Source organism: Nanorana parkeri, unplaced genomic scaffold (genome assembly GCF_000935625.1).
Source record: "Nanorana parkeri isolate BGI_ZX_2015 unplaced genomic scaffold, ASM93562v1 scaffold1527, whole genome shotgun sequence".
NCBI lineage: Eukaryota > Metazoa > Chordata > Amphibia > Anura > Dicroglossidae > Nanorana > Nanorana parkeri.
In genome coordinates, this window is record NW_017307795.1 from 187,416 (window position 1) to 201,000 (window position 13,585).

At 43.8% G+C, this 13,585-nt stretch overlaps 1 protein-coding gene across 1 annotated transcript in view; it reads left to right on the forward strand.

Moving 5' to 3' along the window:
- The first annotated feature begins 281 nt into the window (after window positions 1-281).
- The window catches only part of UCK2 (uridine-cytidine kinase 2), a 34,129-nt gene continuing 20,825 nt past the window's right edge, over window positions 282-13,585 (forward strand). The window contains exon 1 of the mRNA XM_018570385.1: window positions 282-574. Within this exon, the coding sequence (XP_018425887.1) occupies window positions 479-574 (96 nt within the window). The 5' untranslated portion in view covers window positions 282-478. The remainder of the gene's footprint in view (window positions 575-13,585) is intronic.

The window sequence follows — 13,585 nt, forward strand, 5'->3', positions numbered from 1 at the left end:
ATTCCTAAGTGTTGATGGAGGAATTTGCTTAATTTTTCTCGTTCAGCCCACGGGTTGAACGAGAAAAATAGAGCATTGTATGGCCAGCCTAAGTAATATTTAATCTATCTTCACACTTTCTCTGATTTACAGTATCAAATAAAAAAGACAAGCGGGTATACAAGAGACAATTGATACTAATGAAGCATTATTTCATTGTGATGAGGTGCAAACGTCTGTACTTTGTGTTCAACAAATTACACTGGGTGAGGAGGATGAATGCCAGGCCAGATGATGACACACACTTCCCAGCATCAGTCTGGTGCCTCCACATGCTAATCGGTGCAGCGAGGACAAGAGACTGATCCAGCCCCCGCCAAATCCTCAAATAAGAGATCACAGCATCGTCATGAAGAGGTGGAGCAGCCATACGAACAGCACGGAGACGTGAGTCAGGCACGGACCTGCCATAGAAGGAGGGTTAGAAAAGCAGGGAAGCATGGCTGGAGACAGCGAACAAGCGCTGCCTCACCACACACCGCAGAACAGGCCGCCTTTCCTGATCGGAGTCAGCGGGGGCACAGCGAGCGGTAAAGTGAGTAACGTTCTGTATGCCGTGTGGGAGGCACACCGGCCTGGAGTAGCCGGGCACACCGCATGGGGTCAGCCGAGCGTGTTGTGTGCGAGTTTGTGAATGAAGCAGCTGCTTGGTCTGGTTAATGGACAACAGATCAATGTGACGGATAACGGAGGGCTGCCGAGTTTTATTATTGGGAAGGGGTGATCCGTTAGTCGCCTCGTCAGGGAGGGGACCGCGTGGCTGTGTCCTGAGGTAACTGGCGCGGGTTATGCCATCCATATACCGCAGTGTACCCAACAAAGGATGGCGGGAGGATGATCCGTGTGAGAGGACGGATGTTCTCTTTCTACAAGACGCTAAATGGCGTGTTGTACTCGTGGTGGCTGTGACCTAGACAAAAGGCAGAACGGCGACATTTTTATTCATACACGCTATATGGTGGCCATATACCAGCCTAGAAATCCCCGACTAAAGCGGCCACGTGACCAGCCAGTTTACTCTGCTAACGTGTGCTACATGCTGCATCCGGTGGCATTGGAAGGATTTGGTTAACCCTTCCTGGCTCACCTTATAACTTAATTTTTTAATATATGATGGGGAGACGAGATCTGTGTCTGCATTTTTAAAAAAAAATTAGTTGGGCGTATATCAGTTATTCTGGGATTATGCTATTTATTTTGGTGTAGCTGATGGGATTCTTGATGATGATCGTTGTGAAATGATGCATCCCGTTTTTTGGAGAGAGAATATTTATAATTGTATAGCCCTGACAATTTACTCCTCCTGCGTAGTTGCACATTCACATCAGTGTCTGCCCCCAAGGAGCTTACAATCTAAAGTCCCTATCTCGCATACATGCAAGGGCCATTTCAGATAGCAGCAAATGAACCTTCCAGGATGTCTTTGGAGTGTGGGAAGAAGCCGGAGTACTCTGAGGAAACCCATGCACGCACAGGAAGGACATGCAGACTCCTTGTAGACAGTGACCCGGCTGGTCATGGGACAATCCACAGGCCAGAACTGGTGATGAGCCTGGGCTTGGTGTGAACCCAGTTTGTTTGAGTTCACCTAAAGTCTGCTGACAACTATGACTGCCACTCCCCCCTCCTGACCCAGTGATCAGTTTCAGAGAGGTGCTTTCCCAGCTATATGTCACATAGGGGCAGGAAATGCACCTCCCACAACTATTCTCACTGATTGGTCCAGGAGTAGGGGGAGTGGTGGTTCCACGGGACGATGTGGCCCTTTACTTGCATTTAACTGACCTTTGGGCACTATTCCTCCCAGAGGCACCAAGGCAGGGGTATGCCTGCTCCCACAGACACCTGGGGGGCTAAACGAGAAAACCAGAAAACCAATGTGAGATCCCCCCCCCTTCCATGAGACTGTGGTTGGGAAATCTTCCCTGCTGGCTATTGTATTCTGAATACGTGAACAGTGAGTAATTGGCTTAAGGCACTGAACTCCCACCCTAAAACTGCCCCCCTCCCTTTATTTTTATTTTTAATAAATTCTTTATTTATAAAACATGTACAAACAAAGTACAGCAATAGGGTGTACACAGCCGTCAAGAGGTACGCATATAACACACTTGGTCATCACAACCACAGAAAATTCGTATCATCAGTAGATTTGCAGAGGTGGCAGACCAAACGCCATCCGCGCTCCAGTGGGTCATAGAAATCATTGATCTTGTATTTGCAGCAGGACTAAACTGCCCCCCTCTTACCAGAATTGCAAAGTTCTTCTCACTGCAGAGTCCTGTATACACCTACATTTCTCCAATCATCTTCCAGGCCAGCAACATGAGAGATGATTGGCTCCTCCTTCCAACAGGAAACACAATTAAAAAAGTGGTTAAATACCCTCCCACCCCTCCTTGCCTCAGTTTTTTTGTGTTTCCTACCGTCCAGGAATCTTCGTCACTCTTCTTGTTTTTCCTGACCGGTTGGCCTTGTGGTCACGGGTCTCCCCTCTGGGCAGCTCTGCGAGCAGGTCTTTCACACTACCTGCCGTCGTGCTGTAGGTGCAGAGGGGTCCCTTTTTGTCTTCTTCAGGGTCCTCTTCCTCTTGGTCTATGTTGGGGGACTGGGGCCTGGAGCTCCCCGGCGATGCCCTGTCCCGACGACTTGCCTCGGTGAGGTGGCTGGGTCTGGCGTCCGCATGTGAGACGCGGAAGGGGCGTGGCTTGTGTTCCAGCGAGGTCGGCGGTGTCAGCACTTCCGGGCCTCGCGGATGAGGTCACTTCCGCTGCGCATCACTCTGCAATCGCATGCGGGAACGCCGGGCTCTGTACAGCAGCCATCTGGGACAGATTTGAAGGGGGAGGAAGCCGCTGCCGCCCAAGTATGGAGGAGGAAGGCAGGCCGGTTACAGTCGCCAAGGGGGTGAGTAGGGATGGCCTTAACTGAAGTGGCGACTGGGTGGAAGTTTAATGTTTAAAAAACGTACGATCTGCCCATCTTGGACAGGCAGATCGTACTTGCGATCATCGCAAGTCCGCCCCCCCTGAGGGGCGGCTTCCGATGACCGCAATGCTGAACAGGCGTGCGCACACCGGCCCATTCGGCATTTGTCTCCCTCGCATCATTCAAACCAGCCGAAAATCGTAAGATAAGGGAGTAGTCTGCAGAAGCCTTTGCATTTCACTGATGCACACATCACAGTTGCAATGCTTTACAGGCTCCAATGTAAAAATAAATAGTAAATAATGCTCCTTTTTACTTGTTTGTTTTTATGGGTGTATTCGTTACATCTATTTTGCAAAAGGTGGACTGTGCCTTAAAAGTGGAACTCCAGTGTTTTGGGGGGGTTTTTTCTCCATGCTGGCGGTTGCTTCAAATGCTGGCGGTATTCTACAAATCCATATGGTAGTGTGCTGTATGATGAGCAATGCACACCTTGTCTTAGTAGCACATCATGGCTTACACTTTGATCTACCTCCCACCTAGAGCTGCAGCTAACGATTATTTTCAAAATCGATTAGTTAGCCGATTATTAAGTTCGATTAATCGGTTAATCGGATAAACTGTAAAATAAAGTTTAAAACTAGCGTGCTTCATAGTGACGTCACTGGCTTTTGGCCTTACAGAAAGCCTTTTCAGAGAAGAAATCGTTGTTCTAGATAAAGGTGATTGTTTGTTTGCTTTGTGGTATTTCTTGAATATCTTCAAAACAAAAGCATGCGGAGTACATGGAAAAAGTATTTATTTTCCTACTTCCTGCTACTGTGTATTTATGATGCTGAACATTTCTTAAAGGACCTCCTGTAGTGAAAAATGTTGTATTCTGGTAAGTGTTTGGGGTTAATACTTTTGATCTTGTATAGTAGCTTTCTTCTTTATATTAGTTTACTCCAGCATGATATATTCAGTCCAAACTGTCCAGCAGACCTGACAATAACTGGCACAAACTAATATACTGATGGGGGTGATAACGTTTAGCTTTTTTCATGTGGCTAAAACCTTTATTCCAAAAAAAGAATGAAAAGCAAAAAAACCTTCTTGTAGCTGCTTACACTGTGTTAGCTGGAGTTGGGCTTTCATTTAATTGTTACTTTCCTAAAATCCATCGAATTATAAATTGTACTTGTTAAGGCAGCAGCCTGAAACGCCCTCGGAAATGTCACTTTCTGCTCCTTGGTGATTGGCTGACTGATTTTCCCAGAAGTCTGCGCTAAGATGCAAGGATCATTTTTGGCATCCCTTGCAATAGGAATTAGATTTTTGGTGAAATACTCTCTAAGGGTTAAAGGAGAACTATGAGGCGAGTGAAAATCACTCAGCCTCATAGTTCTAGCCCACCTGTGACAATGAAACTGTCACACCTTGGCTCAATAGATCGGGAAGTTAGCAACCATACCGTCACTCGCTCACTTCTCGATCTATCCCTGCAGAGAGTCGTGACTGTCACGGCTCCATGCAGGAGTCGGGATCCGTCCCGGCTGCAGCGGACTCGGAATACTGCGAGCTGTAGCTCGTGGTATACTGGGCTTTGGGTGACGGGAGGACGCTAGATTGTGTCCTCCCGTTACACTTAGGAGAACTATGGGGAAAAGCACTGACCCCATAGTTCTCCTTTTTTTTAAAGGAGAATTATGGGGAGAGTGAAATCCACTCATCCCCATAATTAGAGCCAATGTGTGACGCTGAAGAAGTCACACTTTGGCTCTATTGATTGAGAACTGAATGATCATACACCGCTGATCGCTCAGTTCCCGATCTTCTCCATCTACGCACAGAGCAATGAGTGTCGGTCACCACCCCCGGCAGAGATTCCCCTCTCCGTTCCGGATGGGGGAGGCGGCGGGCACAACTTGCTCTGCCTCTAGAGAAGCCACCAATCTGGGTGTGGTGGATCCCGACAATATTGTCGGGATCTTTCCCGGCCGCAGTGTGGCTCTGCTCTGTCAGCGTATTGCCCGCTATATGCAGAGTTCTGGGTCACAGGAAGACATTGGTAAATGTCCTCCTGTGACCATAAAGAGAACTATGGCATAAAAATTTGAGTCATAGTTCTTTTTAATTACTGCTAATGGGACACTGCACCTTTTCCCTTATTACATCACAAAGTCCACTAACTGAATATAATGAACGCAGCCCCTCCCAATCAGGGATCAGTGTGGAAGCACATGCTAGAACAAACGGGTAGGTAACTGCAACAAAGTTTGGGTGATCTGTGAACATTACAAAGATTTTAAGAAAGGATTTCCTTTTTTTTTTTTTTCTTTCAACAAAAGTGAAATGAACCTGCCTTGCAGTGCTACACAATAGTTTTACTTTACTCAACCATCCTCAAAGCAAGTCTCTAAGTCTGCACACATACGAAGAACAATGCCCTGTTTATGTGGCTGATGTCCTAACTCAGCAGTTGTTGAGCAGTAAATTAAAGATCTCCCTCTAGTAGCTAATCTACAAATATACAGCAATTACAATATTAAAAATATGAAATGGCAAACCTAGATTTCCAGGTCACTAAAAATGTAAAATACAATATTTAAAATATGAAAGGGCAAATATAAAATTGCAGGTCACAGTAACATTTAAAACCCATCTCTGTGATAAAGTTTATCTCTTTCCACCCCCTCTAACTGACCACTGGATAAAAACAAAATCTAAATGCCCTTTTTACTTCCCAAAACCACAATCGCATGAGACTCGGATGCTTTCTCTTCTGTTTTAGTTTTTCGGGTTTTCTCATCACTGCCTGCGTGACCTTTTTTCGCTTTATATTCTGCTCTGTTGAAGAGCATAGCAAGCGCTAATATGAAAGACTTCCACTGTTGGCAGTTCCCAGTTTTTGATTTGACGTGCAGCCAGGTCAGATTCATGTCAACAACCTTGATATCATATAGGCTTTGCCTCCAGGAGCCTCTGGGTCTGCCTCTCCTGTGCTGTCCTTGGGGATTCCAATTGAGCGCCTGTCTACAGATTTCATTTGCTCCCTTTTTCTTAAGGCATGTCCAATCCATCTCCATTTATGCTCTCTGATCTCATTGGCAACCGGTCTTTGGTGGCATTGCCGGAGTAGCTCAATATTGGGGATCCAATTTTGTGGCCACCAGGCAATGTTTCGCAAAAACCTGAAGTTTTTGTGGTTTTTCACTAGGTCTGCAACAACTAATTGATGATAAATTGATAATCCACCGCCACAGCTCTCTCCTCCTCTCTGAGAGCGGTGTTTTGCTCTGGATACCAAAGATCAGCCCCTAAAATGTAGAGCTTATCCCAAGGATAAGCCCAAATGTAAAGCTTGGCAAAACTTTATTTCTATTTGTTGTCTAGCTCTGCAGTAAAGCTCAAGGAAACAGATCCCAGTAGTATTTTTAAAGTACTTTACGTGGCAAAAATGCTGCATGTATAAACTTAGTTACAGGAAAGCAAACGTACAGGCTGCTACAAACATGCATACACATGCACTCGCTACACTGTTTTCTAGTACATGTTATGGTTTCTGAGAGAAGAAACACTAAAATACTTAGCTTCCAGCGGCAGATTCTGTAAATTCCATAAATAACAGGACTTCTTGGCACTTAAGCGCTCGTAGGAAAATGGCTTCTGGTTGTTTCAGAGTTCTATGGTGAGTCCTTTCTTGGTCAGAGTGATGCCCTCCCTTACGCAAAGTTCCATTCTCAAGTCCTTTGTTGAAGTCCCAAACTCACCGTTGGGCTGCTGGCTTTTATGAAGACAACTTGGCAGCCCACTGGTGGGCAGTGCTCCTCAAGACTTGTATGAGAGCAAAATACAATGCATTTCACTTTCCGACCTCTAGGTGGCAGCAGAGCACCAAGAATTGCCATCAGTAATAATAAGCCTTGACCAGCCTAAGCGTGCTTGTCTATGTAAAGTTTTCCCATAACTCTGTCCCATTGTAAATATACTGGATACAAATAATGGGGAAACCATATAGGGCAGCCATACCATTATCAAAAACCAGTTTGGTCTGTTTAGAAGGCACCCTCCATTGTGAGAAACCAGCTCTGTCAACAGCCGAGCAGACCACGTGTCTCCTTTGCAAATTTCCTGTGCTTGCCTGAAAAAAAATTCATTAGCAGATTTCAATAATGTAAATATATAATATTTTTATACATGTGCAACACAGCGGCGTGTCCCCTTTCCTCCCCTCCTGTCAGCCGCTGTGCCTCTACATTCTCTGTTGCTCCCCCATGCCCGTGCTGCCTCTCTGTTCCGCTATTGCCCTGCTGCTACCTGTGCCTCCTCTTCTGGCGGCAGTAGAAAACTGGCATCAAATTTCCCATCCAGCGGCTGGGAAAAATAGCCAGCCTGCTATTGGCTATTTGCAATGGCAGGCTTGCAAATCAGCAGAGGAGGACCTGAAAGAACTTTCTCCTTTGGTCCCGGCTCTGCTGATTGACCGTGGGTGGGGTGTAATAGCCAGTCTGCTATTGCAATTTTATATAGCCAATAGCAGGCAGGCTATTGCTCCCAGCCACTGCATGCTGTATTTACATTCAGCTGCCTCGGTAGGCAGCTGTTATTCCCCAGTGAAGTTAAAAAGTGACACTAGGGGTCTAAAACACCTCTGTGGCTACGAACGTGTGCACACTAATGGAAACACATGTCGGGTACCCCTACGTATGAAAACGACGATTGCATTATTTTAAGTAAATGGTTGGTTATTTTTATTTATATTGCTTTGGAGTTTTTCAATTCAGATTATTAAATCCATGAAACTAATTAAAATGTATAATACATACAATTATTTTTTTTTTAAATGTTACCGTATTTTCCGGCTTATAAAATGGCTTTTTATACTTAAAACATCCCCCGAAAATCGGGGGTCGTCTTATGCGCGGGGTATACAATGTGAACCTTTAGTTCGTTTGGGCCAAGCTTGCCCAAAACGAACGTCCCTATTCTATCAGCCCGCTGGATGTGCGGTAATACTGTATGTACGGTAGCTTCTGCTACATACAGTATACCGCGCTGAGCCAATCACGGCGAGTGATGTACACAACCTCTGCCAATCCGAGCAGGCTTTGTATTCATTAATAGAATACAACGCTCGCTGTGATTGGCTCAGCGTGGTATACTGTATGTAGCCAAAGCTACCGTACATACAGCGGGCTGACAGATTAGTGAGTGTATTTAAACAAAATGGCTGGTAGACAAGACCCCCATCATGGCTCCAGCGAGAAGAAGGAAATGTGAAGCCTCGGAAGGGGGGTAGTCTTTTTTTTTTTTTTAACCGGTCCGGTTTTGCGGAGCTAAGGACGAGTACGTCTAGCCGCCGCCATTAGCAAGCTCCGCCCCCCCGAAGGGGGGTAGTCTTATACGACGAGTATAGCTCAAAACCTATGTTTTAACTGGAAAATCAGGGGATCGTCTTATACACCCAGTCGCCTTATACGCCGGCAAATACGGTAAGTTGGAAAAAAAAGTAATTTTTGGTTTTGGCCTGATAAAATTTTGCTGTAGAATGTGCAATGCGGTGCCATACATTTTAGTGGAACCCCAAATGAGTTTCCAGCCTGCAGTGTGATTGCTCACACTGGAACGGCAGGAATGCAATGCCGTGCATTTCATTGCAGTGTGATTAAAAAAAAAACTGCATGCAGTTTTTCTGAAATATATTGTTTGTAAAACTCCACTTGTGTGTTTTTAGTCGATTAATCGAAAAAATTATTGGTCAACTAATCGATTTATTAAAATATACTGAGCTTAGGGTGACGGGAGGACGCTAGTTTGTGTCCTCCCCGTTACCCTAAGGAGAACTATGGGGAAAAGCCTTTTCCCCCATAGTTCCCTTTTAATGTTTAGACCCACAGGTGCAGATCTTTCAGTAAGACCGTTGCGCTCATGAATGCCACGCTTTGCTAGTAGTACAATGTCGTCAGCAAAGGTCCTTGAATTGTTCTTTGGTGATTGGGTGCCAGTGCAACTGTCTATTTGGTTTATGGTCAATAGCTCCAGCTAGTATCTCATCAATTATTACGAGGAAAAGTAGCGGTGATGAGATGCATTCTTGTCTCACACCAGCGGTAACTGGAATGGGATCGGACAATAATCCGTTGTGCAGAACTGCACTTAAAAGCAGAGTACTGTGCTTCATTGAGGTGGACTACCTTCTCCAGGATTCCCTTATGTCTGAGTGTCCCAGATGTTCTGATTGAGTCGGTCGAACACTTTCATGATCAATGAAAACCAAGTGGAGAGACTCTTGGAATTTGTTGCTTTGCTCCCGATTGATATGGAGTGGGGCAATGTAATCCACGCAAGGTCTTCTGGCAGGAAAACCGGCTTGTTTGTTTTCAGAGAGTAACATCAATCTTCTCCTGGATCCAATTTAGGATCACCTTGCACAAGACTTTGAGAGTGATGCACAAAAGCATAATGCTGCACCAGTTACTACACAAACCTGGTTAGGTACCCCTCCTTTGGGAGTTTTACTAGGATGGCCTGCATCTAGTCAGTGAGAAACGTTCTGCTATCCCAGATATTCTTGAAGAAAGGAAGCAGCATCTGTGCTGACAGTGCGGAGTCTGCTTTGAGCATCTCTGCTGAAATTCAATCAATTCCTGGGTGCTTTGTTGGGCTTCATGCAATTGACTTGTCAACTTGATTTCAGCCATCTATGACACCTTGGAATTGACGAAGTTAATGTGTTGGATCTTGTGCCGATGGCACTGCTGGTTTTGTTGCTGATGAGCAGTCAATGTCTGCAAGAGTTGCTCAAAGTGGTCCGACCATCATTTTTTTAAAACTGATCAATTGGGTCAGTAAGTAACTGGCCAGCTCTATCCTTGAGAGGCATTCTTCTCTATGCTCTGGCACCACTTGGATGTTGCGAGATGTATAGCAAGCCATTTGCAGCAGCGTTCTCTCCCTCCTCAGCTAGAGAGTTAACCTGGATATTTCATATTGGCTTCCAGCAGCAGGGTCCTCTCAGAAGAGGAGTGCTGTCATCACAAGGGGAGACCAGCCAGCAAGGGACAGTCTGCATTAGTGGTTCCCTACATCCAGGAACCTGTGCCGGTAAGGGACTTGGATGATGTACTTGGGTTAATATAACCTGATTCATCAGGTAAGAACAAAAAAAAATGTACTCCCTGAAATATACCAGAGTTTCCCTTTCGTGTATGTTGCTTATAGATGTATGGAAGTTGTATAGGGGAAAAGGGGAATTGCCAGGTTTTGTTGAAATGAGTGCAAACATATGCTTGTGTAATTTGGTGTAAGGTATGAATGAGCCTCATTTCTCTCACGTGAACGGGTTTTAGTTCACTTTTCTGTTCCTGTTCAGTTTATTGGTGGTGACAAACCCTTTAATAGCCTTATTCAACTTTTACACATTGTTCTCCAGTACATCGATTAGGGGATCTGCATACTAACCCATCTCTGAGTTATGTTTTTTCATCTTCTGGAGGCTGGCTCAATGAGTGACTCAACAGTACCATCTGCTGCTTGCCTGCTTTGCTTTTGGACTCTGTGTAAGAATGTGTATCATGTTTAAAATTTCCTATAACTCTTTGCCCACAAGAACTCAATGGGGGGAATTGAATTGTTTCTAATGTTTTCCTGTTTGTTCACCAAATAAATTTTTATTTTTTAATTAAAAAAAAACAAAAAAAAAACCATTGAGAAACTTGTGTTTAGGAAACTGATACAGAAGTCCCAACAAGTAAGAGCTTTTCTCAAAAACCATGTAAGGTGAAATGGAGTTTAGAACGTCACCTGCTTCCTGAAAGCCATAAATATTTGTTGTATGTGACTAAAATATTTTTACATTATGAGGTGGACTTTTATTTTTCATCCTGAACTTTTTAAATGAAAACCTATAAAACACTTTAGATTCCTGCCAACCCAGGGTTTTGCAGGGAGCCTGCAATGACAACGTTTTTAGTTTGTTTGGCTTGTGAGAACTTGCAGCTGGAAGAAAATAAACAGATAAATCACTGAATGGGGAGGAAATGAAAGAATCTCAGAAACAAAGCTGTGGCAAGATGTTGCAATACATAACTAAATAGTGAACTTGCTAGTTCATGTTTGAGTTTTCGCATTTCTTTTGGTTTTAAAGTGGACATGTACCCAGGCTAGGGACATTAAAGCAGACTTTTCACTAAAATTGCAACGTCTGCTTATTTAGTGTGGGGGCCTTCCCCCTTCTAAAACACTGCATTAAAGTGTATGTAAACCTATGGATAAACTTCTTGTATTTGCTTCCTATAGGTGTGTTTTTGTCTAAGTGCCAAAAAATACCTGTTGAATACCTGTGCACAGGACATTGAGAAATGTCCTGTGCACACTTCCTGTGTTTATTTCAAGAAGGGTAACTAGCCCTCCCAATTCCTATATTACATGGCAGAACAATTAAGCTTGCCATACACCACTCATATTTCAGGTGCACCAACGTATGAAAATGATGATTGTTCTACACATGTCCAGTATCGCTGCATGCGCCAGAGTAAGGGCAGTAGTTTTCCAGCCTAAATATTACTGGTTTACTCTAAACTGATAAAAGGGCTTCTATTTATTTTAAATTAAAAGTTGAATTATTTTATTATATTGGAGTATATAATTGGATTATATTTTATTGGATTATATTTTAAATCCATAAAACTAATTTAGATGTCTAATATACAATTATTAAAACCTTTTTTTTTTTTCCATTATTATTTTGGCCTGACAAATTCTGCTGCAGGATGTGTTGTGCTGCCATTCATTTCAATGGCATCCCAAACGCGCCTCCCAGCCCCAGTGTGATCGTCCACACTGGAACGCACGGAACTGCAATGCCGTGCGTTCCAGTGCCGTGCATTTGCCAAAAATGTGCATGCAGTTTTATTCTGAAGTAAACTTTTGTTACTCCCCATTTGTGTATTTCATTTTAAATCAAAGGTGGTGTTTAATTTTACAAAATGTTTTTTTCCCTTTTTAACCGATTTTAATTAAAAAAAATCTTGTCAACTAATTTATGAAAATAATCGTTAGTTGCAGCCCTAGTTCCGATTGTGTGCTTGGTTCCATTGGTCTCTTACCCACACCGATCCATATAAAGGCAACCCCCTGGAAGTCTGTTCCTTCCAACTGATCTCCTACTGCAAGTATCCTTCATCAGGAGCAGGGAATGTCTAGGGACTCTGTAGGACCTGTCCACCTGGGGTCAGGCCCCTCTTCCTTGATTCAGTTTTATGAGAAAGGCCTCTCTGGCTCTATTCCCTGTTCTAGATTAAGATAAATGGGGTAAAGTCCCCCTGTCCCTTGTTCCATGGATGCTGCTGCCTTGTTGGATCAACGGAGTCTGGAGTAGAGCTGCAACAGTTAATCGATTTTAGTCGATTAAAATCGACGATTGAAAACGTTGGCAACGTTTTCGATCGTCGATTCGTCGGCTAATCTTTTTGTTCTCTTTTTTATCCGATTAATCGAACTTAATAATCGGCCAACTAATCGATTATGAAAATAATCGTTAGCTGCAGCCCTAGTCTGGAGCATTCTTAGCCTTGTGACTCTTGAAATCGGTTATAAGCAGGATTCTTTGTTCAGCAGGATTCCTCTTGGTGCTTGCCCCAGAGGTGTCTCTTGCTTACTGCTGAGTGTGACATCAGCAGCTTCATCAGGGCTGTACAGGTTTACCCAGTTTATGGCCAGACTTTAATGTCCTCTCTTGCCTGTCCTTGTTGAGGTGTTTTTCCGCGCACCCTAGTCTTTCGGTCATGCTGAATTTTTCGGACCAAATCCTGGGTTCTCTTTGACTTAGTCATTTTAAAACATTTTATAGGCTGTCCGTCCTTCTTTATTTTCAGGGTTCTCCCCTGGTGAATCTTACCTCACAAGTGGATGGCTCAGTGTCTCGGTACGGAGTTTAGTTCACCCTTATGGATTTAGGCGAGTAGTGGCTTAAGGCCCTCCTATGTGGACTGACTGTTCCTGCTATTTGCGTGCACTTTTCCCAGGTTCCTTGTCTGGTACCTATTTCTGCTAATGTCTTGATCCCGTTTTTCTTTTTTATCATTGTTTTGGTAAATCCCCCCCCCCCCCCCACCCCCCGCATGGTTTGGTGTGGTTTTATGTAATTCACTAAGATATACATTTAAAAAAATCATTTTGAACCCCAATTGATCAATTTACTAATAACCAATATAAAATCTGGATTGTATTACTGATAACCGATACACAATCTGAACAATATCCCTTCATCACACAAGTGAAAACTCCATCAAACCCTGCAAATCAATTTTGTGTAGTATTCGACATTTTAAACCTACACCCCTCAGAAAAATCATACTTGGCTGTCTATTTGCAAAATAAATGTATCCTTTGATCTGTTTTGGTGATTGAGTAAACTTTTCATCTAAGGGGAGGTTGAGGCTCAAGGAAAGCTTTCTGGGCTGATGTACTGAATGAGTTAAGGATTTTTACACAAATTGTAACATGCAGATGAAATAACAGGGATTTGTTTTTTACATGATTGGGGCAAAGTATGGTGAAATATAAAACAATTCTCCCTGGAGCAGTATTTTTAATATAGGCAGGACTATTACTGTATAGAAAATGTGTGAATCCT